This window comes from Myotis daubentonii, chromosome 3 (genome assembly GCF_963259705.1).
Source record: "Myotis daubentonii chromosome 3, mMyoDau2.1, whole genome shotgun sequence".
NCBI lineage: Eukaryota > Metazoa > Chordata > Mammalia > Chiroptera > Vespertilionidae > Myotis > Myotis daubentonii.
Genome location: NC_081842.1, coordinates 60,266,357 through 60,291,908, shown reverse-complemented (window position 1 = coordinate 60,291,908; position 25,552 = coordinate 60,266,357). Strand labels below are relative to the sequence as shown.

Below are 25,552 nucleotides of genomic sequence, written 5' to 3'. Positions count from 1 at the left end.
TTTTTTTATATATGAAATCATATCCACAAATAGTGATACTTTTACTACTTCCTTTTCAATACAGATGCTTTATATTTCTTGGCTAATTGCTCTGAATAGGACTTCCAGTACTATGTTGGATACAACTGACAAGAGTTGGCATCCTACTCTTATTCCTAATCTTATAGGAAAAGCTTTCAGTTTTTTTATCATTGAGTATGATGTTAGCTGAAGGTTTGCCATATATGACCTTTATTATGTTGAGGTACTTTTTTTCTCTATCCATTTTTTTGAGAGTTTTATCATAAATGGATGTTGTATCTTGTCAGATGCTTTTTCTGCATCTGTTGAGATGATCGTATGATTTTTATCTTTTAATTTGTTAATGTGGTTTATCGTGTTGATTGATTTGTGGATGTTGAACTATCCTTGCACCCCTGGAATGAATTCAGCTTGATCATTGTATATGATCCTTTGAATGTTGTATTGTTGTATTTCTTTTGTTTTTATTTTATTGAGGATTTTTACATCAGATATTGGCCTGTAATTTTCATTTTTTTGTCATGTACTTGCCTACTTTTGGTACTAGGCTAATGTTGGCCTCATAAAATGAGTTAGGATGCATTCCCTCCTCTTTGATTTTTTGGAAGAGTTTGACAAAGATAGGTATTAAATCTTCTTTGAATGTTTGGTAGCATTCACCAGTGAAGTCATCGGTCATGGACTTTGTTTTTGGGAGGTTTTGATTACTACTTCAATATCCTTACTAGTGATCAATCTATTCAGGTTTTCTAATTCTTCATGATTCATGCTAGGAAGGTTGTATGCTTCTGAAAACTTGGTCATTTCTTCTAGGTTGTCCACTTTGGTGGTGTATAGACTTTCATGTATTCTTGTATAGTCCTTTATGTTTCTGTAGTGTATTTTGTTACTTCTCTTTCATTTATGTTTTGTTTTAGTCTTCTCTTTTTTATCTTTAGTGAGTCTAGCTAAAATTTTGTCAATTTTGTTTAGAGAACCAGCTCTTTGTTTCATTAATATTTGTATTGTGTTTATATTCTCTATTTCATTAAACTTTGATGTGATCTTTTATTATTTTCTTTCTTCTAACTTTGGGCTTGATTTGTTCATTTTCTACTTCCTTAAAACGTAATGATAGGTTTTTGTTTTTGTTTTACATCTTTATTGTTGAGATTATTATAGCTGTCCCTTTTTTTTTCCCTCCCTTTGCTTCCTTCCACCTGGTTCCCGCCCCACCCCAGGCCTTCGCCACCCTATTTCCCTATTTTTTGTGTCCGTAGGTTACACACACACACACACACACACACACACACACACACACACACACACATATATATATATCCGACCAGTAACTATTACACGTACTGACCAGGGGGCAGACGCTCAACGCAGAAACTGCCATGATGTGCATGGCCATTTAAAAATAAATGGCACCACAGACCTGGTGCCAACAAATGAACACTCAACTTCCCCCAAGTAGGACATAGGCCCCGCCACCACCCCGGAGCAACACCCCAACAAATTGCAGCCAATACTGCCAAGACCTCATGGCGCAAAACATGGCCCACAATCCAGCCCAGCCTGGAAATAGTCACTGTGGGCACCAGGTAATGACTTCATGTAGCAAAGCCTGGCTTCCTCTATCCTAGAGACTAGCCTCCTTGAAGTTTCTTCAGCCCAGGAACCCAACTTGCTTTATAGCCAGTTGGAAACATTTTACAGTTTAACCAAATGTTTGTGAATTGTTTTCCCCGTGCCTCATCTCATTTGATCCTCACAGAAGTCCTGGAATAGGTAGATAGGAGACTCAGTAGAATCCTATTTTCTTTTCATTAGCAAGACGCAAATAGCGATATTAAAATATTTCTTTGAATTAATTTCCTTTCAATGTGCACGAATCCATGCACTGGGACACTAGTATGCATATAAGATCTTTGTTTAATCTCTTCCCGCCCACCTCCCTTCTCTCTGAGAATCATCAGTCTGTTCCATTTCCATGCCTCAGATTCTATTTTATTCACCAGTTTATTCTGCTCATTAGATTTCTTATTTCTTATTTGTTGCCATTTTGTTGTTCATATTTTTTATCTTTTTCATTTTCTTCTTCTTCCTCTTCTTAAAGAATACCCTTTAACATTTCATATAATACTGGTATGGTGGTAATGAACTCCTTTAGCTTTTCCTTGTCTGTGACGCTCTTTATTTGACCTTCAATTCTAAATGATAGCTTTGCTGGATAGAGAAAATCTTGGTTGTAGGTCCTTGCTATTCATCACTTTGAATATTTCTTGCCACTCCCTTCTGGCCTGCATAGTTTCTGTTAAAAAATCAGCTGACAGTCTTATGGGTACTCCCATGTGGGTAACTAACTGTTTTTCTCTTGCTGCTTTTAAGATTCTCTCTTTGCCTTTAGCCCTTGGCATTTTAATTATGATGTGTCTTGGTGTGTGCCTCTTTGGGTTCCTCTTGTTTGGGACTCTCTGTGCTTCATGGACTTGTAAGTCTATTTCTTTTACCAGGTAGGGTAAGTTTTCTGTCATTATTTCTTTAAATAGGTTTTCAATATCTTGCTCTCTTTTTCTGGTACCCCCATAATGTGAATGTTGGTATGCTTGAAGTTGTCCCAAAGGCTCCTTACACTATCTTCATATTTTTGGAATCTTATTTCTTTTTGCTCTTCTGGTTGGGTATTTTTTTCTTCCTCATATTTTAAATCATTGATTTGATTCTCAGAACCCTCTATTCTAATGTTGAATCCCTGTATATTATTCTTTATTTCAGTCATTGTATGCTTAATTTCTGACTGGTCCTTTTCCATGTGTTTGGCATTCTCACCGAGATCCTTGAAAGTCTCACTAAGTCTCTTGGAGGTTTCTAAAAGATTCTTGAGTAACCTTATAGCTGTGGTTTTGAACTCTATATCCAGTTGTTTGCTTTCTTCCATTTCTTTCATTTGTGACATGTTCCTTTGTCTCCACATTTTAGCTGCTTCCCTGTGTTTGTTTCTATATATTGGGTAGAGCTGCTATGTCTCCTTGAGTTGGTAGAGTGGCCTTATGTAGTATGTCCTACAGTGCCCAGTGGCTCAACCTCCTAAGTCACCTGAGCTGGGAAATCTAAGTGCACCCCTTTGTGGGCTGTAAGCACAGTGTTGTTGTAGTTTAGACTTGATTGCTATTGGTGTCACTGGTAGGAATTGACCTCCAGGCCAATTTGCTATGAGAACCAGCTGGGACTACAGTGGGAGAGCTGCTATGCAGGAGACACCATTATGGAGTAGGACTTTAGTGGGGCTTTGGTGCTTACTGAGTCTGCCCCTTGAATGTGTTGCTTATGGATGTGTAGAGTTGTAATCTGATATGGTTTGACACTGACACTGGGTACACTGGCTATTGGGTCTCCAGGGAAGTGTAAAGTTAGCCAATGCTTGGAGCCACCAGCAGGAGCTACAGAGAGATCTTCAGATTCCTCCTTTTTTTATGGGGTTTGGAAGTGCCCAGATAAGGCCCAGCTATGAAGGCTGGTACTCATGCTGGGTCTTTGGCTTTTTATTATAGGTCTGGGGCTCCCTGACCCAGCCACAGCTTGGTTGAGATTTTCAAGGACAGGCCATTCATATGCAAAAGGCGCTTCAGGTAGCTTGGGTGGGATTGTAAATTGGATGAGGCAGGGGTCTTAGGGACTCACTGGTGCAGAGCAAACAGAAATGGCTTCTAGTCAGCCCTGAGACTGGGGAGGTCCCAGCACAGGAACAATGATCCCTGTACCTCCATCTGGGAGAAAGCCATCCCAAAGTTCCTGCTCCTATGCCAGACAAATGTGTCCCTCAGATCCTCGCCCTGGTGCTGGAGCTCAGAGGAAGTGAGACCTGTAAGTTCAGTTCATGGTGCCGGCCTTTCAAGAGGAACAGCCGTGTCTCCAGCAGCCTTGGTGTCACTGAGCTCTAATCCACACTGGTTTTTACAGCTCTGGGACCCTCGGCTGGGGGGGGGGGGTCTTTGCTCCTCTGGGAGGCCTCTGCAGAGATGATCTCCCTCCCAATTAAAAAAGTGGCACATTTGGGTGCTGAACCCACCCATTCTGCGCCTCTGCACCTCCTACCAGTCTCAGTGTGCTTTCTTCTTTACTTCTCTAGTTCTAGGACTTCCATTCAGCCAGCTTTCCAGCAGTTCTGGATGATCATTGTTCTATATTTTAGTTGGAATTTTGATGTTGTGGGAGACGGCGAGTACAGGCATTTACCCTTTGTTGCCATCTTGGTTCCCTCTCCATGATAGTTTTTTTTTATATTTTGGATTTTTCTTGTTTCTCAAGGTAGGCCTGTTTGCTATAACCTTCCTTCTTAATATTACTTTTGCTGCATCCCAAAGATTTTGGTATATCGTGTTCTCATTTTCATTTGTCTCTATATATCTTTTGATTTATTATTTTATTTCTTTATTGACCCAATAGTTGTTCACTAGCATGTTTTTTAGTCTCCACGTTTTTGTGATTTTTCCAGCTTTCTTGTAGTTGTTTTCTTGTTTTGTACAGTTGTGGTCAGAAAAGATGCTTGATATGATTTCAGCCTTCTTGAATTTATGGAGCCTTGTTTTGTGTCTTAACATATGGTCTATCCTTGAGAATGTTCCATGTACACTTGAGAAGAATGTATTCTGTCTTTTGGGGATGGAAAGTTCTATAAATATCTGGTATAATGTGTCATTTAAGGCTGATGTTTCCTTGTTGATTTTGTAGCTGGATGATCTATTCATTGGTGTAAGTGGAGTGTTAAAATCTCCTACCATTATTGTCATCTGTCTATGTCATATTTTAAGTGTGTTAAAAATTGCTTTATATGTTTTGTTGCTCCTAGGTTGGATGCATATATACTTAAAATGTCTTCCTGATGGATTATCTCCTTTATTATTATGAAATGTCATTGTCTCTTACGTTTTTTGTCTTGAAATGTACTTTGTCTTATATAAATATGGTTACATATGCTTTTCTCTGGATACCCTTTGCTTGGAGTATCTTCTTCCACATTTTCACGTGAGCCTATGTTTGTCTTTGGAGCTAAGGTGAATCTCCTGAAGTCAGCATATAGTTGGGTGTTGTTTTTTAATCCATCCATCTATTCTGTGCCTTTGGTGAGTTCAGTTCATTAACCTTGAGGTTGATTTTTGATATATGAGGACTTACTATAGTCATTTTATTTTTTGATTTCTGGTTGTTCCATATCTCAATTGTTTCTTTTCCCTCATGCTTCTGTTTGTTATTTTAGTTTGGTGGTTTTCTATGATGTTTTTGTTCATTTCGTCTGTTTTTATATTCCGTGTCTCAGCTCTGGATTTATTTTGTGATTATCATGAGGTTTATGCAAAATGTCTCAGACAAAATAGTCTCTTTTTCTTCTTATAGCATCTTATCTTCATTCACATACCAGTTCAATTCTTTTCTTCTTCCCTTATTATATTTTTATTTTCAAAAATTATTTCTTTTTATGTTGTGTATTTGTTACAGATTTATACTGTGTAGAAATTGCAGTAGAGTTATTTATTTGTGTTAATCCTCACCTGAGGATATTTTTTTCATTGATTTTTAGATAGAATTGAAAGGAGGGAGGGAAGGAGGGAGAGTGGCAAAGAGGGGAAGAGAGAGAGAGAGAGAGAGAGAGAGAGAGAGAGAGAGAGAGAGAGAGGGAGAGGGAGAGGGAGAGGGAGAGGGAGAGGGAGAGGGAGAGGGAGAGGGAGAGGGAGAGGGAGAGGGAGAGGGAGAGGGAGAGGGAGAGGGAGAGGGAGAGGGAGAGGGAGAGGGAGAGGGAGAGAAGGGAGGGAGGGAGGGAAAGGAAAGGAGGAAAGGGAAGGGAAGGGAAGGGAGGAAGAAAGAAAGAAAGAAAGAAAGAAAGGAAGGAAGGAAGGAAGGAAGGAAGGAAGGAAGGAAGGAAGGAAGGAAAGAAAGGAAGAAAGGAAGAAAGGAAGAAAGGAAGAAAGGAGGAAAGGAAGAAAGGAAGAAAGGAAGAAAGGAAGAAAGGAAGAAAGGAAGAAAGAAAGACATCAATGTGAGAGAGACACATCAATTGCCTGCCAGGGCTGAGGATCTAACTTGCAATCCAGGGATGTGCCCTTGATTGGGAATCAAACACATGGCCCTTTGGTTTGCTTGGTCAGTGCTCTAACCACTGAACACACCGGCCAGGGGTAGAGTTATTTTTAATGCTTTTTCACCTCTTTAACATTTACTAAGAGTTTAACACACTTTTAAAAACGTTTTAATTGAATTTATTTAGTTGACATTGGTTAGTAAAATTATATAGGTTTCAGAGTACAATTCTATAATGCATCATCTGTATATTGTATTATGTGTTTACCACCTCAAGTCAAGTCTCCTTCCATCACCATTTATCTCCCCTTTACTCTTGTCTTCCTCCTCCCCTCTCCCTTTCCCTCTGGTAATCACCATACTGCTGTGTCTGTGAGGTTTTTTTTTCTCCTTAATCCCTTCACATTTTTCACCCTGCACAACTTGACAGCTGTCAGTCTGTTCTCTATCTATGAGTCTGTCTCTATTTTGTTTATTGGTTCAATAAAGTTAAATCATACAATACTTGTATTTTTTTCTGATTGACTTATTTCACTTAGTATAATGCTCTCCAGGTCCATCCAGGCTGTTGCAAAAGATAATTCCTTCTTTTTTATGGCTGCATAGTATTCCATTGTGTAAATGTACCATAGCTTTTTTTATCCACTCATCTACTGATGGACACTTGGGCTGTTTCAAAATCTTGGCTATTGTAAATAATGCTGCAGTGAACATAAGGGTGTATATATTCTTTCAAATTAGTATTTGGGTTTCTTTGGATATATTCCCAGAAGTGGAATCACCAGGGTATAAGAGAGTTCCATTTTTAGTTTTTTCAGAAAACTCCATACTGCTTTCCACAGTGGTTGCACCAATCTGTATTCCCAACAACAGTGCATGAGGGTTCCTTTTCTCCACATCCTTGCCAACACTTTTGGTTTGTTGATTTATTGATGACAGCCACTCTAATAGGTGTGAGGTGATATCTCGTTGGGATTTTAATTTGCACTTCTCTGGTGATTAGTGACATTGAGTATGTTTCCATACATAGATTGGTGATCTGTATGTCCTCTTTGTAGAAGGGTCTATTCAGGTCCTTTGCCCATTTTTAAAATTTGATTGTTTATATTTTTGGTATTGAGTTTTATGTTTTTTTATTTTTTAATCCTCACCTGAGAATATATTTTTATTGATTTTAGAGAGAAAAATTGATAGGTTGCTTCCCATATGCACTCCAACCAGGGGATGAACCTGCAATCTAGGTATGTGCCCTGACCAGGAATAGAACCCACAAAATTTGGGTGTGTGGGACATCACTCCAACCAACTGAGCCACATGGCCAGGGCAAGTTTTGTATGTTAACCCATTTCAGATCTATCATTGGTGAATATGTTCTCCCATTCAGCAGGTTGTTTTTTCATTTTGTTAATCATTTCCTTTGCTGTGCAAAAACATTTTAGTTTGATGTCGTGCCATTTGTTTATTTTTTCTCATTTCCCTTGCCTGAGGAGATACATCCGAAAAAATATTGCTAAGTTTTCTTCTAGGATTTATATGGTTTTGTGTCTTTAAGTCTATAATGCATTTTGAGTTTATTCTTGTGTATGGTGTAAGAAGGTGATCTAGTTTCATTTCTTCACATTTATCTATCCAGTTTTCCCAACACCATTTAGTGAATAGACTATCTTTACTCCATTGTATGTTTTTTACTCCTTTGTCAAGTATCAAATGACCATACAGGCATGGGTTGATTTCTGGGCTCCCTTTTCTGTTCCACTGATCTATATGTGTTTTTATGCCAGTACCATGCTGTTTTGATTACTGTTGCCTTGCAGTATGGTTTGATATCAGTGGTGGGGGAATGTGGTGGGTGATGGAGATCTGGGTTCCTGATGGAGATCTGGTTGCCTCCTGGTTCCATATGGCTGCTGGAGCTGCTGTGCTGTAAGACACATTCCAGCTGCAGCTATGAGGCTCCTGAGGCTCTGCCACTGTCAGTCAGGAGAGGGAGCTGAATTCTCAAGGTGCCAAGACTGCTTCTTCTCTACTCTTACTCTCCACCAGACAGTAGTGTGGGACTGCACCCTGACGCCTCTACTGCTACTGCATTTACTGGGGTGGTGGGTTCAGCCATGATGGTAGGTACTGTCTTTGTCTTCCCTTTTGTCTCCCTTAGGTGTTCCAATACACCCACTTCAGATGTACCAGTGTGTGGCTCCCTCAATTATGCTAGTGTGTTGAGCAGAGGAATCTTTGTTGGATTGTGGATGTCTGATTAGTTGTAGATTTAAAGTTTGTTACAAAGATTTTTCTCATTTCACTGTGATGCTATTGCCACTCTAGATTTTGCTTTTTAACACAGATTGAATGTCTTCCTCTTGTTAATACATGCTTAGGTAAGTGTCTAACAGTTTCTCTTCCTGGAGGCAATCAGTGTTATCAATCTTTTGTATATCCTTCCAGAGATAATTATTGCATATATATGTAAATATGGTTTTATCCCATAGCAAAAATTATAGTATAATATGCATACTTTTTAGTGTACTTTTTTCCTTAACAATATATCTTATCTGTCATTCCATACAGGCCTACTGTATTCTTTCTATGAGTTGTAAAGTATTCAATGATATGGCTGTGCCATAATTTATTCTATCAGTCCCTTATAGGTAGACATTTAAAATTTAAAAGTCAGTTATTATTACATGTTGTAATAAACTCCCTATATATAAGCCTTCCCTGTTTGTACATTCCTAGAAATTGAGTTGCTTAGTCAAAGAAGATGTATATATATTTTTTCATTTTATTTTATTTATTTTTAAATCTTTATTGTTGAAAGTATTACATATGTCCCCCTTTATCCCCCCATTGAATTCTTCTAGCCAGCCCACACCTCCCACCGCAGGCCTTTACCACGCTATTGTCAGTGACCATGGGTTATGCATATATGCATACCAGTTCTTTGGTTGATCTCTTCCCAACCACCCAATCTCCCCTGCCTTCCCTCTGAGGTTCGAGATGTATATTTAAAATTAGTATTTTAGTATTGAAATTTCTCTCATTTATGTGTGTTGTAATTAATCTACATTCTCTCCTTACTGTTTGAATTTTATTTTATATATTTTAACAGCTAAATTGAGGTATAATTCAAAACCACACAATTCATCTATTTTAAATATACATTTCAGTGGTTTTTAATATATTCACAGGGTTGTGCATCCAACACCACAGTTAATTTTAGAACATTTTTATTATCCCCAAATATGGCTGTTACCCTCCAATCTTCTTTTCTCACCCTTTTATCTAGGAAGCTACTAAGCTACTTTCTGTATGTATAGATTTGTTTATTCTAGACATTTATCAAAAATGAAATTGTACAATATGTGGGATTTGTGACATTTATTTTAATGCTTTTTGTTTTTCTTCTTGCTATATGTTTTATATCCCTTTCCCAGTGTTGAGGGATATATGTTTATTTTACGTGTGTTGAGGAAAACGATACACACACACACAGAGTTGTGTGTGAATTGATTTAGTGGTTACTTTCAGATTTTTCTAAACCAATCTTTAATTCCTACTTATTTAATTGTCAGAGTTAAGTCTGAAATGAATGGAATATTTTGGGTCTGATGTTTGCTTACTTCTTAACTTCATTTTAAGATGTGATGTTTAGCATACTTTCATCCTATATTGTTACTCCTATTAAGCCTTTTATTGATATACTAGTAATTCTGAGCTGTTATATCAGTGTTAATTTTATAAGAGCTTTTCAACTTAGAAACTGTCCTTGATTTTTGCATTATTTTTAGCTTGTCCACTTAAATTAAGTTTAAATATATTAATTTGAATAAATATTAAAAGTTATCTCTACATTTATTGTTTTCAGTGTGCACTATTCATGCTTTTATAATAAGACCTCCCTTAAGATTCTTTTAATTTATGATAGTTCCCCTTCTCTCTCCCTCCCCCCCCCCATGCTATTGATAACTGAAGAAACTAGATCATTTGTCTTACAGAATTTTCCACATTCTGTATTTGGCTGATAGCTCTTAACTTCAGACTTTTTAAAATGGGGGCAGTGGCTTAAGAAGGAAATAATGCTGCAAATCACCTATTTCCCTTGATATACACCCTTATTTCCAGGGCATGTTATTATCATGATCAAAGTAATCTTTACAGTTGTGATAATGTTGATGAGTCTTGAATCATGATTTGGCTTTGCTCTTTGTTGTCTGCCAAAAGTACTTATTCTAGAGTTTGGCAGAGGAATCAAGTCCAATCTAAAGATATCATTTGAACTATCATGATGGTCATTGTAACAATTTTAGTATATGATCAGGGCTTTAGTTTCATAATTCTATTCCGCTCCATCTAATACAAATGTGACTGCTCTGTTCCTAGTCCTAAAGCTAATGAAGGATTATTTTTCATTATCTTGTTCTACTCGTAAGAATCATTTATATAGAAGCAGAGGCTAATTATTATTGACTCATCTGCTTTATTTTGCTAGGGAAAGACAAGTGAATACCTACATACATACATACATACATATATACTCACCACCTAGATTTGATAGTTATCATTTTGCTATATTTATTTTGTCATCCATGTATCCACCCATCTATCCATATTACTTTTTTCATGCATTTTAAAGTAAATTGCAGATGTCAGCACACTTTACCTCTTAAAACTTCAATATGCATATCATGAACATTATATTATTTTATAATGATTTGTATTTTTTGAGGTATAATTTCATACATAGAAATCACAAACTTAATTGAACCATTGATGAATTTTGAATTTTGATGTAATCCAAACCTCTATCAAAATATAGAATATGCCCTGGCTGGTTTGGCTCAGTAGATAGAGTGTCAGCCTGTGGACGGAAGGGTCCCGGGTTCGATTCCCATCAGGGGCAAATGCTTGGGTTGTGGGCTGGATCTCCCGTAGGGGGCATGCAGGAGGCAGTTGATCAGTGATTCTCTCTCATCATTGATGTTTCTGTCTCTCTCTCCCTCTCCCTTCCTTTCTGAAATCAATAAAAATATTTAAAAATATATATGTATATAGAATATTATTTCACTCAGTAAAGTTCCTTCATATCCTTTCCCAGTCAGTGCTGCTCAGGTCAACCACTGATCTGAATTTTTTTCATCATATTTTAGTTTTACTTGTTCAAAATTCAATATGAATGTAATTATACTATATGCACTCTTTTGCATATTGCTTTTTTAATTTAGCATAATGTTTTTGAGAATCATCCATGTTGTTACATCTGTCAGTAGTTTTTAATTGTTTAGTAGCATTCCATTTTATTAGTATATGACAGTTTGTTTTTTTTTTATTCTTTGGTTGTTGGGCATCTTGGCTGTTTTTAGTTTGTTGTATATAATTACTAATTACTAGAGGCCTGGTGCACAAATTCGTGCATCAGTAGGGTCCCTTGCCCTGGCCTGTGGGATTGGGCCAAAACTGGCTCTCTGACATCACCCGAGGTGTTCTGGATTGGGAAAGGTGCAGGCCAGGCTGAGGGAACCCATTGGTGCATGATTAGGGCGGGGGAGGGACGTGGGAGGTTGGCCAGCCAGGGAGGGACCGTGGGAGGGCTCTAGGGTGTGTCTGGCCCATCTTGCTCAGTCTCAATCAGCCAGACCACAGCAGCAAGCTAACCTACCGGTTGGAGCATCTGCCCCGTGGTGGTCAGTGCATGTCATAGCGACTGGTGGATGGGCTGACTGTCTGCCCCCTGGGGTTCAGTGTATGTCATAGCAAGCAGTTGAGCAGCCTTAGCATATCATTAGCATATTATGCTTTGATTGGTTGAACAGCTGACCGGTCAACTAGACACTTAGCATATTAGGCTTTCATTATATAGGATTATATTGTACATATGTTCTTTATTTTCTTGGGTACATACATATGAGTGGAGTTTCTAGGTGATAGGACAAATATATATTTAGTTTCATAAGAAACTGCAAGACATTTTTCCAAAATGGTTGTGTCATTTTACACTCCTACCAAGATTTCGTGATAGGTTTTTTTTTTAATTGAAAAGAGAGTATTATTTTAATTGTCCTAGTGGTTGGATAGTGGTATTTGTGATTTTCATTTTTCTGATGACTATTTTTACTGTTTCCTCTCTTTCAGACAGTTCGGCATGGTTTTCCTTATCAGCCCACAGCATTAGCTTTTGATCCAGTTCAGAAAATCTTGGCTATTGGGACGAGAACAGGTGCTATACGAATGTATCCTTAAGTTTTTGTTCACTACTTGCTATATTAATAACAATTACATTTCCTTAAGTATTCAGGTGAGTGAATATATTTGTAACCACATAAAAATTATTGTTTCTTTAGGACTAACAATTGTGAAAACGAGCATTGTCAGATTTTTTGGCCTATTTCTTTTTGTTTAATATTCTTACTAGAGGCCCAGTGCACGGATTCGTGCACCGGTGGGGTCCCTTGGCCTGGCCTGCACCCTCTCCCAATCCGGGACTCCTTGGGGGATGTCGGAGGCCCGGTGCATGGATTCGGCCCAATCCTTGCAGGCCAGGCCAAGGGACCCCACTGGTGCATGAATCTGTGCACTGGGCCGATTTCGGCTCGATCTACGCAGGCCAGGGTGAGGGACCCCACCGGTGCACGTATCCGTGCACCAGGCCTCTATATACATATAAGATTTTTACTTAATCTCTTCCTGCCCTCCCCCCTTTCCTCTGAGATTCATCAGTCTGTTCAGTGTTTCCATGCCTGTGTGTTGAGCTTCTGCCCCCTGGTGGTCAGTGCGCATCATAGCTACCAGTTGAATGGTCACTTAGGCTTTTATATATATAGACTAGAGGCCCAATGCACAAAATCCATGCAAGAGTAGGCCTTCCCTCCCCCGGCTGCCAGCACCAGCTTCCCTTTGGCACCCAGGACACAGGCTTCCCTCAGAGCCCTGGCTTCGTCCAGGAGGTTGTTCAGAAGGATGTCTGGTCTAATTAGCATATTACACTATTATTATTATATGGTGCTTTCAGAGAGGAAGGGAGAGGGAGAGAGAGATAGAAACATCAATGATGAGAGTCATCAATTGGCTGCCTCTTGCATGCCCCCTACTAGGGACCTAGCCCGCAACCTATGCATGTGCCCTTAACCGGAATCGAACCTGGGACCCTTCACTCCACAGGCCGATACTCTATTCACTGAGCCAAACTGGCTAGGGCTGGCCTATTTTTTAATGTCTGTGAGATGAGTATTTATATCCCTTCTTTAATTCCTGATATTGGTAATTAGTGTCTTTTCTTCTAATCAGTGTGGCTAGAAGCTTATCAATTGTATTGGTTTTCAGAAGACCCAACTTTTGGTCTGATTACTTTTCTGTATTGTTTTTCTATATTCTGTTTCATTGATTTTACTTTGATTTTAAAAATTTCCTTATTTTGCTTAACTTTGGGTTTAATTTTATCTTTTTCTGGTTTCTTAAAGTGGAAATTGAGGTCACTGATTTGAGAACTTTTCTTCTTTTCTAAAATATGCTTTTAGTACTGTATATTTCTTCCCAAATATTTATTTAGTGTCATCCCATTTTTTTAAAATAATCTTTTTATTTTGACATAGTTGCAGGTTTAATTGTATCTATAAGAAATAATACAGAGAAATTCCATGTATTTTTTACCCAACTTCTAATAGTAACATCTTATTAAACTATAGTGTAATATTACAACAAAGTTAATGATATTGATACACTCAAGGTACAGACCACATTTATCATCACAGTGATTTCTCATGTTGCCTTTTTGTTGTTGTTGTTTTTAATCCTCATCTGAGGATATTATTTTCATTGATTTCTAGAGAGAATGGAAGGAAGGGAGACAGAGAGAGAGAGAAACATAGATGTGAGAGAGATACATGGATTGGTTGCCTCCCGCATGCACTCCGACTTGGGCCAGGGGTTAGCCTGCAGCCAAGGTACATGCCCTTGACTAGAATTGAACCTACGACCCTTCAGTCTGAGGGCCCATGCTCAACCAGTGAGAAAAATTGGCCAGGGCTTCATGTTGCCCTTTTTAAAAAATATGTTTTTATTGATTTCAGAGAGGAGGGGAGAGAGAGAGATAGAAACATCAATGATGAGAGAGAATCATTGATTGGCTGCCTCCTGCACACCCCCCACTGGCAGCCCAGGCATGTGCCCTAACCAGGAATTGAACCACGACTTCCTGGTTTATAGGTCGACGCCCAACCACTGAGCGCATGCCAGTCAGGCTTATGTTGCCCTTTTATTATAGTCATACCCTAGCTCTCCAATTCTCCCACCCCCACACATGACTCCTGACAGTCACTAACTTCTTTATTTGTCTGTTAATTCTATCAAATTCTGAGAGTAGAGTAAATTTGATTCTCCAGCTCTGTTTCTGTATATATTTATTTTTCTTTCCAGCTCTATTAGTTTTGCTTTCTGTTTTTCAGGGCTCTGCAGTTTGGTGTGCATATGTATGACTAGAGGCCCAGAGCACAAATTCATGCATAGGAGGGGTCTAGCTGGCCCGGCCCCAATCGGGGCAGATCAGGGCCAGGCCTGTCGGGAGGAGGAGACAACAGGAGGTTGGCCAGCCGGCCTGCCCTGATTGGGGCCTGATCAGGGCCGGGCCGGCAAGGGGGAGGGGCCGCTGGGGGTTGGCCAGCCGGCTCTGCTCCTCATCGGAGTGGGGGGGCGATAGGGGGCAGAGATGGCTAGGAGCAGGGGCGGCTGGCCGATCGGGGTGGTGGGGGCCCATCAGTGATAGGACCGGCCAGGGGGAGGGGCTGCAGGTAGTTGGCTGGCTGGCCCTGCCCCCCCCCATTTGGGGAAGGGGATGATCAGGGGTAGGCCGGCCAGGGCAAGGGGCCACAGGGAGTTTGGCTGGCCCCGCCCTCGATCAGGGTAGGGGGAGCCGATCAGGGACGGGGCCGGCCAGAGGGAAGGGTCACAGGAGGTTGGCTGCCAGTCCCACCCCTGATTGGGGTAGGGGAAGCTGATCAGGGATGGGGATGGCCAGGGGGAGGGGCTGTGGGAGATTGGCCGCCGGCCCCACTGCTGATCGGGCTGGTTCACTGGCTGCAGTGGGCATCATAGCGATTGGTCATTATGGTCGTTCCTGCGTTCCGGTTGTTGGCTTTTTATATACGTAGATTGTCATGTCTTCATGGTAGATTGATTCCTTTAGCATTATGTAACATCTTTATTTGTCTCTAGCAACTTTCTTTGCTCTGAAATCAACTTTATTTGATATTAATATAGCACATCCTGCTTTTTAAAAAATAATGTTTGCATGATGCATCTATTTTAATTCTTTTATGTTAAACTTACTATGGCATTGTATTTGAAGTGAGTTTATTATAGACAATATGGATCAGTTTTTCTGATTTATTCTTTTTGAGGTATAATTAACATAAATGCTGTGTTTGTTTCAGGTGTACAACATAATGATTTGATGTTTGTGTATATGTTGAAATGATCACCACAATAAGTCTAGTTAACAGGCATTACCACACATAGTCACAACATTTTTCTTTTGTGTTTTCTACTATCTTAGTAACTTTTAAATATACAGTACAGTATTATAAACTATAGTTACCATGCTGTGCAGTACATATCCAGATTTTATTTATTACTGGAAATTTGTACCTTTTGACCATCTTACCAATTTGGCCCACTTCTCAACCCTAATTCTTGCAACCACCCATTTGTACTCTGCATCTATCATTTTGGTGGTTTGGTTTGTTTGTTTGTTTGTTTTTAGATTCTACACATGTGAGATAATACAGTATTTGTCTTTCTCTGTCTGATCTGTTTCACTCAGCAAGATGCCTTCAGTGTCCATCCATGTTGTCACAAATATTGCCCTTCTTTTTAATGGCTGAATTATATTCCACTGTGGGCATATGTACCACATTTTCTTGATTCCTTCATTCATCAGTGGACACTTTAGTTGTTTCCATATCTCAGCTATTGTTAATAATGATGAGTTGAATATGGGGATGCATGTATCCCTTCAAGAGAGGGATTTCATTTTCTTTCTGGGACTGCCCCAGGGTCTGGGGCTGCGTATAGGGCCCTTTCAGGATCTCTGGGGGCACAGACAGAAATTTATCCTGTTTGGTGCCTGTGCCAGCAGGCCTGCTTGACACAGAACTTCAACATAGGCTGAGGCAGGGGGCTAATGAGTTACAGAGCCATTTCAGAATTGAATCTATAATCTGATCAAATTTGGTAGCCTTACCTCTAGGGCAGTGGCTCTCAACCTTCCTAATGCCGTGACCCTTTAATACAGTTCCTCATGTTGTGGTGACCCCCAACCTTAAAATTATTTTTGTGGCTACTTCATAACTGTAATTTTGCTACTGTTATGAATTGTAATGTAAATATCTGATATGCAGGATGTATTTAGGCGACCCCTGTGAAAGGGTCATTCGACCCCCAAAGGGGTCGTGACTCACAAGTTGAGAACCGCTGCTCTGGGGGCCTCCACACTGCAGCTGAGACAGGCTGGAGCTGGTTCAAAAGCTACTTCTGAGTCCACAACCAGGACCAAGGTCTCTATGCCTATTTCCTGATCCATTCAAGGGCTTGACTCCTCTGGGTCCCTTGGTGTATGGTGTTTGCTGGTGACAAATCCAAGTCCAAACTGGGCTGTAACCACATTCTCATGTGTACAGAGCTATTTCCATATTGTTTTGGAGAGCTGGGTGTCAGTCTGCCTTCTCAAAATGGCTCTCTTCATTCTGGGACTGCCCCAGGGTTTCACAATCTACTTGAATCTAGTAGGCTTCCATGAAGGCCACTTTGTCTGTGTATGGATGCCAGATTATTTTTGTTGTGAGGGACGTCTTTTTGGCCATTTTGCTGTTATCCCGTACTATATAATGCAATTTGCATTAACAAAGACTAAGATTTTTCAACTCTTTATTTTCAAAAGTTAGGATAACTGAAAAGCAAAATATCAGTTATTAGGTAAATTAGTTTATTTTTTTCTTGTTAGTAAAAGTGCTAATTAAAATGTTAGAATCCTTGACTTTTATTTATATTAGACTTGGGAGACCTGGTGTTGATTGTTATTGCCAACATGAAAGTGGTGCAGCTGTCCTGCAGCTCCAATTCTTGATCAATGAGGTAAGGATTTTCTTTTTACTATTTCTCTCTCTCTTTCTCTCTCTCTCTCTCATACTGCATTCATTGATATAACCCAGGAGTCCTCAAACTTTTTAAACAGGGGGTCAGTTCACTGTCCCTCAGACCGCTGGAGGGCCGGACTATAGCTTAAAAAAAAACTATGAACAAATTCCTATGCACACTGCACATATCTTATTTTGAAGTAAAAAAACAAAACGGGAACAAATACAATATTTGTATTTGCATGTGGCCCGCGGGCCATAGTTTGAGGACCCCTGATATAATCTTTTTATATTTTGATTCTAAGTCAGTGGTTCTCAACCTGTGGGTCACGACCCCTTTGGGGGTCGAACAACCCTTTCACAGGGGTCGCCTAAATACATCTTGCATATCAGATATTTACATTACGATTCATAACAGTAGTAAAATTACAGTTACGAAGTAGCAACGAAAATAATTTTATGGTTGGGGGTCACCACAACATGAGGAACTGTATTAAAGGGTTGTGGCATTAGGAAGGTTGAGAACCACTGTTCTAAATGCTTAAAGACATATACCTATATAGTATTATTCATGGTCAAAGTTTTCCTAAAAACGGTACTCCAGTGTTTGTTAGTTCATTAAATTTTAAAAGAAAAAGTTGTATATCTTAGAAGATCCTGTTATTGTGATTGTGTAGAATAACTTATAGATTATTTAAATTTTTTAAAAAATATTACTGAAATATCTCACTTGCTTCAGTGACCATAAAACTTTTATTCTATAAATTCTCTGCCCACCAAGTTAAATTTTATAATCCAGCACTAGTTTCATGTTTTGTCTTTATCTTCCATGAAATAATCTTTTCACTTATGTACCTATGGGCTCTTTTATATGTGTGTATCTCCATGTGCATATGTTGGTATATGTATGAATTTGTATATATTTATTTATCCATAGCTATTATGACCGTTGTTGCCTACCCTACACGTATGGTGATTAGGAACTCCCTAAGACAAAATACTTATTTATAAAGTTCAGAAAGGTTGAAGATCTTCCATTAGTTGAGGGCTAATTAAGTCCATCTCAACTCAGATTTTTATTTTAATGGGAGATGTTTTATTTAACTTGGCCATCTCATAGCCTTTTATTTTTTAAAATATTTTTAATAGATGTTTTTAAAGAGAGAGTAAGGGAGAGGGAGAGAAACAACAGTGTGAGAATAAAAACATTGATTGGCTGCCTCCCGCACGCCCCCTACTTGTGATTGAGCCCACAACTCAGGCATGGGCCCAGACCAGGAATGGAACTGGCAACCTTTCAGTGCCCATCCAACTGAGCCACACTGGCCAGGGCATAGACCTTTTTTTAAAAAAATTATTCTAATCCTTCAATTACAGTTGAGTTACAATATTGTATTACTTTCAGGTGTACAATATAGTGAGTATACATTTCTATAAATTACTAAGGGTTCAATCCAATAAGTCTAGTACCCCTCTGACACCATACATAATTATTATTATATTATTAACTATACTGAGTGGCCAGATTATTATGACCATCTGATGTTTGTAGGCAAATTAGCTATAATTTCGCGCTGAAGTTGCTAGAGGGCCAGACCATTATAAATAGGGAAGCAGGTTGTTTACTATGACAGTAGAAGTGATTTTTTTCTGAAGATATGGGTAAACAATGTGATTTAACAGCCTTTGAATGTGGGATATATTTGAATGTGAGTGGCCAGATTATTATGACCACCCCATCAGTACTTCGTCGGGCCACCTTTTGCCTTCAATACTGAGGCGATTCTTCTTGGCATTGACTCCACAAGATGTTGAAAGGTGATGCGAGGAATCTGACACCATGCCTGATGAATAGCACTGTCCAGTTCTATGATGGTTGTGGAACCAGCTGCCTGATGGCTCTTTTAACTTCATCCCACAAATATATATATGTATACATAACACACACACACACACACACACACACACACGCACACACACACATTAGAGGCCTAGTGCATTAATATGTGCATGGGTGGGGTCCCTAGGCCTGGCCGGTGATCAGGGCTGATTGGGGCCAACTCACCAAGTCCCGATTGGGACCCGGCCAATCAGGGCCTGCCAGTCGGGGGAGGAGGGAAGGGGACGAGGGGTCGTGAGAGGTTGGCTGGCCAGAGGGGAGGAACTGTGGGAGGTTGGCCGGCGATAGGAGATTGGCTGTGGGAGCACAATGACCACCAGGGGGACAGCTCCTGCACTGAGCGTCTGCCCCCTGGTGGTCAGTGCACATCATAGCTACTGGTCGTTCTGTTTGTTCGGTCGTAATTGTTGATTAGGCTTTTATATATATAGGTATGGTATCTGCCGTATTAAGTGGAAAATAGCCTACTGTATTTGAAATAGGATTTATTTGTATTTGGAGGTTTTGTATAAAAAGAATCTCAACATTATTTTTGAAGTTGTACTGAATTCTAGTTGGAAAAATGTTTTCTTTTAATGTAAATTTTTTTTTATTATAGATGAAACTTCTTGAACTATAAAAACAATCAAATTATACCAAATATACTTTTTAGGAAGAATATATACTTTTCAACTATAGTATATAGGAAATTCTTACAAATGGAAAATTTTATGTGACTAGATTGAATTTTAAAACTACGTTGGATATTTGCTTCTTTGCAAAGCTATATAGTACATGTAGAAACAAAAAATTAAGTTTTTTTCAAAGAAAATAGAAAAAAGCCTTAAAAGTCACAGTAATGCTTATTATAATTACTAGAGGCTTGGTGCACAAAAATTTGTGCACTAGGTGGGGGGGGGGGTGCGTCCCTTAGCCTGGCCTGTGCCCTTTTGCAATCTATGACCCCTCAGGGGATGACCACCTGCTGGCTTAGGCCTGCTCCTCGGGGGATTGGGCCTAAGGTGGCAATCAGACATCCCTCTGGCAGCCAGGAAGCCCTTGGGGGATGTCCACTTGCCAGCGGGGAGCAGACCTAAAGTGCAGTTGGACATCCTTAGCGCTGCTGAGGAGGCAGGAGAGGCTCCCACCACCACCACTGTACTGGCAGCCATCAGCCTGGCTTGTGGCTGAGCAGAGCTCCCCCATGTGGGAGTGCACTGACCACCAGAGGGCAGCTCCTGCATTGAGCGTGTGCCCCCCGGTGGTCAGTGTGTGTCATAGTGACCAGTCATTCCCAGTCTTTCTGCTGTTAGGGTCAGTTTGCATATTACCCTTTTACTATATAGGATAGAGGCCTGGTGCACGGGTGGGGGCCGGCTGGTTTGCCCTGAAGGGTGTCCCAGATCAGGGTGGGGGTCCCACGTGGGTGCCTGGCCAGCCTTGGTGAGGGGCTGATGGCTGTTTGCAGCTGGTCACACCCCCTTCAGGGTGGGGGTCCTCACTGGGGTGCCTGGCCAGCCTGGGTGAGGGGCTGAGGGCTGTTTTCAGGCTGGCCAAGCCGGGGACGGAAGCTCCCAGCCTCTCCTTTTTTTTTTCTTCTTTTTTTATTCTGGGATTTATTTACCTTCTATAATTGAAACTTTGTTGCCACTCCAGCTCTGAGGCCAGGGCCTGCTGAAAGCAGGTATCTGGGGTTTGTTTAGCTTCTATAATTGCAACTTTGTTGCTTTTGGAGCTGTTGCTTTCGGAGCTCAGAGCTGGGCCACAGCAGGGAGGAAGCTTGGCTTCCTCCATCACTAGTGCAAGCAAGCCTCCTGCTCGTTTTAGCTGCGTGGCTGCCGGTTGCCATCTAGGTTGGGTTAATTTGCATATCCTGCTGATTAGCCAATGGGAAGTGTAGCGGAGGTATGGTCAATTACCATGTTTGTCTATTATTAGATTAGATTCCTTCTATTGGTATATGCATATTTCTTGAGCTAGTCATCCTGATTAATCCCTATGCAAAGTTACTTGTTTCTTCCATTTCAGCATTCTTATCCTTCCTGATTGAAGTATGTGCAGTTGAACTTCCTTGTATTTCTAGGTTATATAGATACAAATAACTCTTCAAGCAGTGAAAAATTCAGTAAATTAGTTTGCTGTTTTTCCTTCACAAAAATTCCTAAGTTAAATAAATCACTTGCTAAATTTGTCTTCTTTTTATTCCAGGGTGCTTTGGTCAGTGCAGGTTCAGATGATACACTTCATTTGTGGAACCTTAGACAAAAAAGACCAGCTATTCTTCATTCTCTTAAATTTAATCGAGAACGGTAAGAATGTGTGAGTTAAACAATTTATTAATGTACAATAAAATTATTTACCGAATAAATTATAGGTTAACTTTTCAAAGATCTTTTTTCATAATCTTAACTAGGGGCCCGGTGCACGAAATTCGTGCACTGGGTGTGTGTGGGGAGGGGAGTGTCCCTCAGCCCAGCCTGCCCCCTCTCACATACTGGGAGCCCTCAGGCGTTGACCCCCATCACCCTCCAATCGCAGGATCGGCCCCTTGCCCAGGCCTGATGCCTCGGCCAGAGGCATAGACCCCCATCACCCTCCGATTGCCTGATCGGCCCCTTGCCCAGGCCTGACGCCTCTGCCAGAGGTGTCAGGCTTGGACAGGGGACCCCCATCTCCCCCTGATCACTGGCTCTGGCCCCCACCCAGGCCTGAGGCCTCTGGCCCAGGAATCATGCCTGGGCAGGGGACCCCCATCTCCCCCTGATCTCTTGCTCCATCCCCCGCCCAAGCCTGACCCCTCTGACCCAGGCTTCAGGCCTGGGCAAGGGGACCATCATATCCCCCCAATCCCCAGCTCCGCCCCCCACCCAGGCCTGATGCCTCGGCCAGAGGAGTTGACCCTCATCACCCTCCGATCACCAATCACCGGATCGGCCCCTTGACCAGGCCTGAGGCCTCTGGCAGAGGTGTCAGGCCTGGGCAGGGGACCCCCAGCTCCCCGCGGTTGCAGGCTCCGCCCCTGCCCAGGCCTAACGCCTCTGGCCTAGGTGTCCGGCCCGGGCAGCGGGGACCCACAGCTGCAGCGGCCCCGCGATCCTGGGCTCCGCTTTAGGCCCAGGCAAGGGACCCCTAGCTCCCGGGACTGCCAGCTTCGACCGTGTCCAGCTCCCATCGCTGGCTCCACCCCTACTTCCTGCTATTACTGGCCAGGGCGGCAAAGGCGCCTGATTCTCCGATCATGGCTGGGGGGCAGGGCAAAGGTGGCCCCAGGGCCGCCTTTGCCCTGCCCCTCAGCTCTTAGCTCCCCCCTGGGTTTCCGATCACTGTCAGTGACAGGGGGCTTCTTCCTGCTTTCCCTTTCACCTCCCTGCATTGTGCCTACATATGCAAATTAACCGCCATCTTGTTGGCAGTTAATTTGCATATAGCCCTGATTAGCCAATGAAAAGGTTATCGTCGTACGCCAATTACCATTTTTCTCTTTTATTAGATAGGATAGCTAGAAATAACCTAATGTTTATGATTATTTTATAATAGTTAATTTTCACACAAAATTCATAGGTCATATAGATTTAGTCATCTACTAACGGATAACTTCTAACATTTTTGTTCTCCTTGCTAAAAAACCAGGGTTCTGGAAAGGGATCTGAGGCTGTTAAGCCACAAGGTGTACCTAAAAGTTAAAAAACAAAACCTTTTTTTCTTTTAAATGTCTAAAGAGCACAAAATTGATCCTTCTTTTTTTTACTGCTGCGTGGTATTCCATGGTGTAAATGTACCACAGCTTTTTTATCCCCTTATCTATGATGGGCACTTAGGCTGTTTCTAGATCTTAGCACTTGTAAATTGTGCTGCTGTGAACAAAAGGGTGCATACATCCTTTCTGATTGGTGTTTCAGGTTTCTTGGGATATATTCCTAGAAGCGGGATCACTGGGTCAAATGCAAGTTCCATATTTAATTTTTTGAGGGAATTCCATACTGTTTTCCATAATGAATGCATCAGTCTTCCATTATGTCTGTCAGCAGTGTACTAGATTCCCGTTTTTTCCATATCCTCACCAACCCTTATCATATGTTGATTTGTTGACAGGTGTGAGGTGATACCTCATTGTTTTTGCTAAACAACATAAGCCAGTCAGAGAAAGAGAAAGACAAGTATCACATGATCTCACTCATAGGTGGAATCTAATAAAATAAACTGTTTAACAAAATAGATCCAGAGATATAGAATCATGGAACAGATTGTTGAACCTCAAAGGAAAGGCGGGTGGGTGGGTAGGAAGAGATCAATCAAAGAATTTATGAGCTGTTATGCATAACCCATGAACGCAGAGATTAGGGTAGTAAAGGCCTAGGATGGAGGTGGTGGGGAGGCAGGCTAAAACAAAATAAGAAAAATATATCCTCGGGTGAGAATTGAAAAAGAAAAAGTACAAAATTGAAAAAAATACAAATCTATTATAAGCGCTTCTCACCTGTGGGGGGGGGGGGAATGTACAAACTTGAATTTTCTTCCAATAGCTTGGTCTCGTGCTCAGAAAACATAAAGGCTTATTATGAAACTCCAACCCGTAGTCTGCAGATAGAGAAAGGGTGTCACTTGGACCTACCAGCCAGTGCTTAATTATCTCAATTGAGGTGGATTTAATTGGAAGTAACATAAAAATGCAAGCTGACAGATTTTGGAAAAATTTAAATCATAGGAACTTTGTAAGTGTTGCCTATTTCAATGCTTACAAAAATATGATATATATCTTTTTAAAAAAGAAATGCATTATCTTAAATTTGAGAATAAACATTGACACTCTTGAGTAGAGAATAATCATTCACTATTACAATTTGTACTAAAAACTAGAGGCCTAGTGCACGAAATTCATGCATGGAGGGGGATGTCCGACTGCGGGATTGGGCCTAAACAGGCTATCAAACATTCCTCTCGCAATCCAGGACACTGGCTCCTAACCACTCACCTTCCTGCCTGCCTGCCTAATGCCCCCAACTGCCCTCCCCTGCTGGCTTGATCTTGCCCCCAACTGCCCTCCCCTGCCGGCCTGGTTGCACCCCCAACTGCCCTCCCCTGCTAGCCTGGTTGCACCCCCAACTGCCCTCCCCTCCCAGCCTGATCTCGCCCCTAACTGTTCTCCCCTGCCAGCCTGATCTTGCTCCTAACTGCCTCTGCCTCGGCCTCCACCACCATGGCTTTGTCAGGAAGGAAGTCGGATGACAGCTGGTTGACCCAGTCTAATTAGCATATTATCCTTTTATTAGTATAGACTAGAGGCCCGGTGCCCAAAAATTTGTGCACTTGGGTGGGTCCCTCAGCCCGGCCTGTGCCCTCTTGCAGTCTGGGGCCCCTCAGGGGCCCCTTCCCCTGGCTGCTGGCACCAGTTTTCCTCTGGCTCCCGGAACCCAGGCCTTTGCTTTTCGCTGGGAGGGGCCGGTGCAGCGGGCTTCGATCTTCGCTCGCTGCTTGGGCCCCGGGGGCGGGGCCTGCGCTGCGGGCTTAGTGCTTAGCTCTTCGCTCACCATGCAGGCCCCGGGAGTGGGGCCGGCGTGGCGGGCTTAGCTCTTTGGTCACCGCTCAGGCCTTGTGGGTAGGGCTGGCACAGCGGGCTTCCCTCTTCGCTCGCCACGCCGGCCTTCGCTCGCTGCTCCTGCCGGGGGCCAGCAGGCTTCACTCCATCGCTTGGTGCCTACATATGCAAATTAGCCGCCATCTTTGTTGACAGTTAATTTGCATATCATGCTGATTAGCCAATGGGAAGCATAGCGAAGGTACAGTCAATCACCATGTTTGTCTATTATTCGATTAGATTTTAGTGTTTTTTCTTTATTTATTAAAGCACCTTCAGCCCTAAGACAGCAACCAGCCTTTGTTTTTTGAGAATTAGATATTTCAGCTTCTTTGGATGGATGACTCTTGTCAAATCTGATTTTAAACCTAAATATGGAAGAGAAACTTCCATAGTGCATGATCTGAAAAATGAATAAGGCCAAACATTCACCTTTTATGCATATTAACAGCCCTTGCTATCATTAATCATAAAGTGTCTAATGTTGGGGAAAGCATAGAGACATTTTGTATGGCTTTCAAGTAAAATTCAATATGTAGGTTATGATATACAGACCTTAAATTACTTGTATTTACAAGAGTTTATTTTTTCTATCTGTGGTATTATGCTTCATATTTCTCTAGTGTCCTTGATTTTGTCTCCTTTGATTTTTGGTTTTCCTAATAACTTTTTATATTGAGATTTTGGGGTTGTAGTTTTTCCCAAGACTTCAATTCTCTTCTAGCTGCAGTAAAGGAATTGATTTTCAGTTTATTAGGCCTTTCTCTTCTATATTTTAACCATTGAGTTTTGAGAATTTTACATTTTATTCTAGATAAATTTTCTAGTCCTTTGTTGGATATGTAGTTTGCAAATATTTTCATCCAGACAATAGTGTGTCAAGACCCTTTTAATAGG

The 25,552-nt window shown here is 41.2% G+C and overlaps 1 protein-coding gene across 6 annotated transcripts in view; it reads left to right on the top strand.

Moving 5' to 3' along the window:
• The window catches only part of STXBP5L (syntaxin binding protein 5L), a 232,336-nt gene that overhangs the window by 19,571 nt on the left and 187,213 nt on the right, over positions 1 to 25,552 (top strand). For all 6 annotated transcript variants that reach the window (XM_059687723.1, XM_059687722.1, XM_059687719.1 and 3 more), the window contains exons 2-4: positions 12,208 to 12,305; positions 17,118 to 17,199; positions 21,289 to 21,389. In XM_059687723.1, the coding sequence (XP_059543706.1) occupies positions 12,208 to 12,305; positions 17,118 to 17,199; positions 21,289 to 21,389 (281 nt within the window). The remainder of the gene's footprint in view (positions 1 to 12,207; positions 12,306 to 17,117; positions 17,200 to 21,288; positions 21,390 to 25,552) is intronic.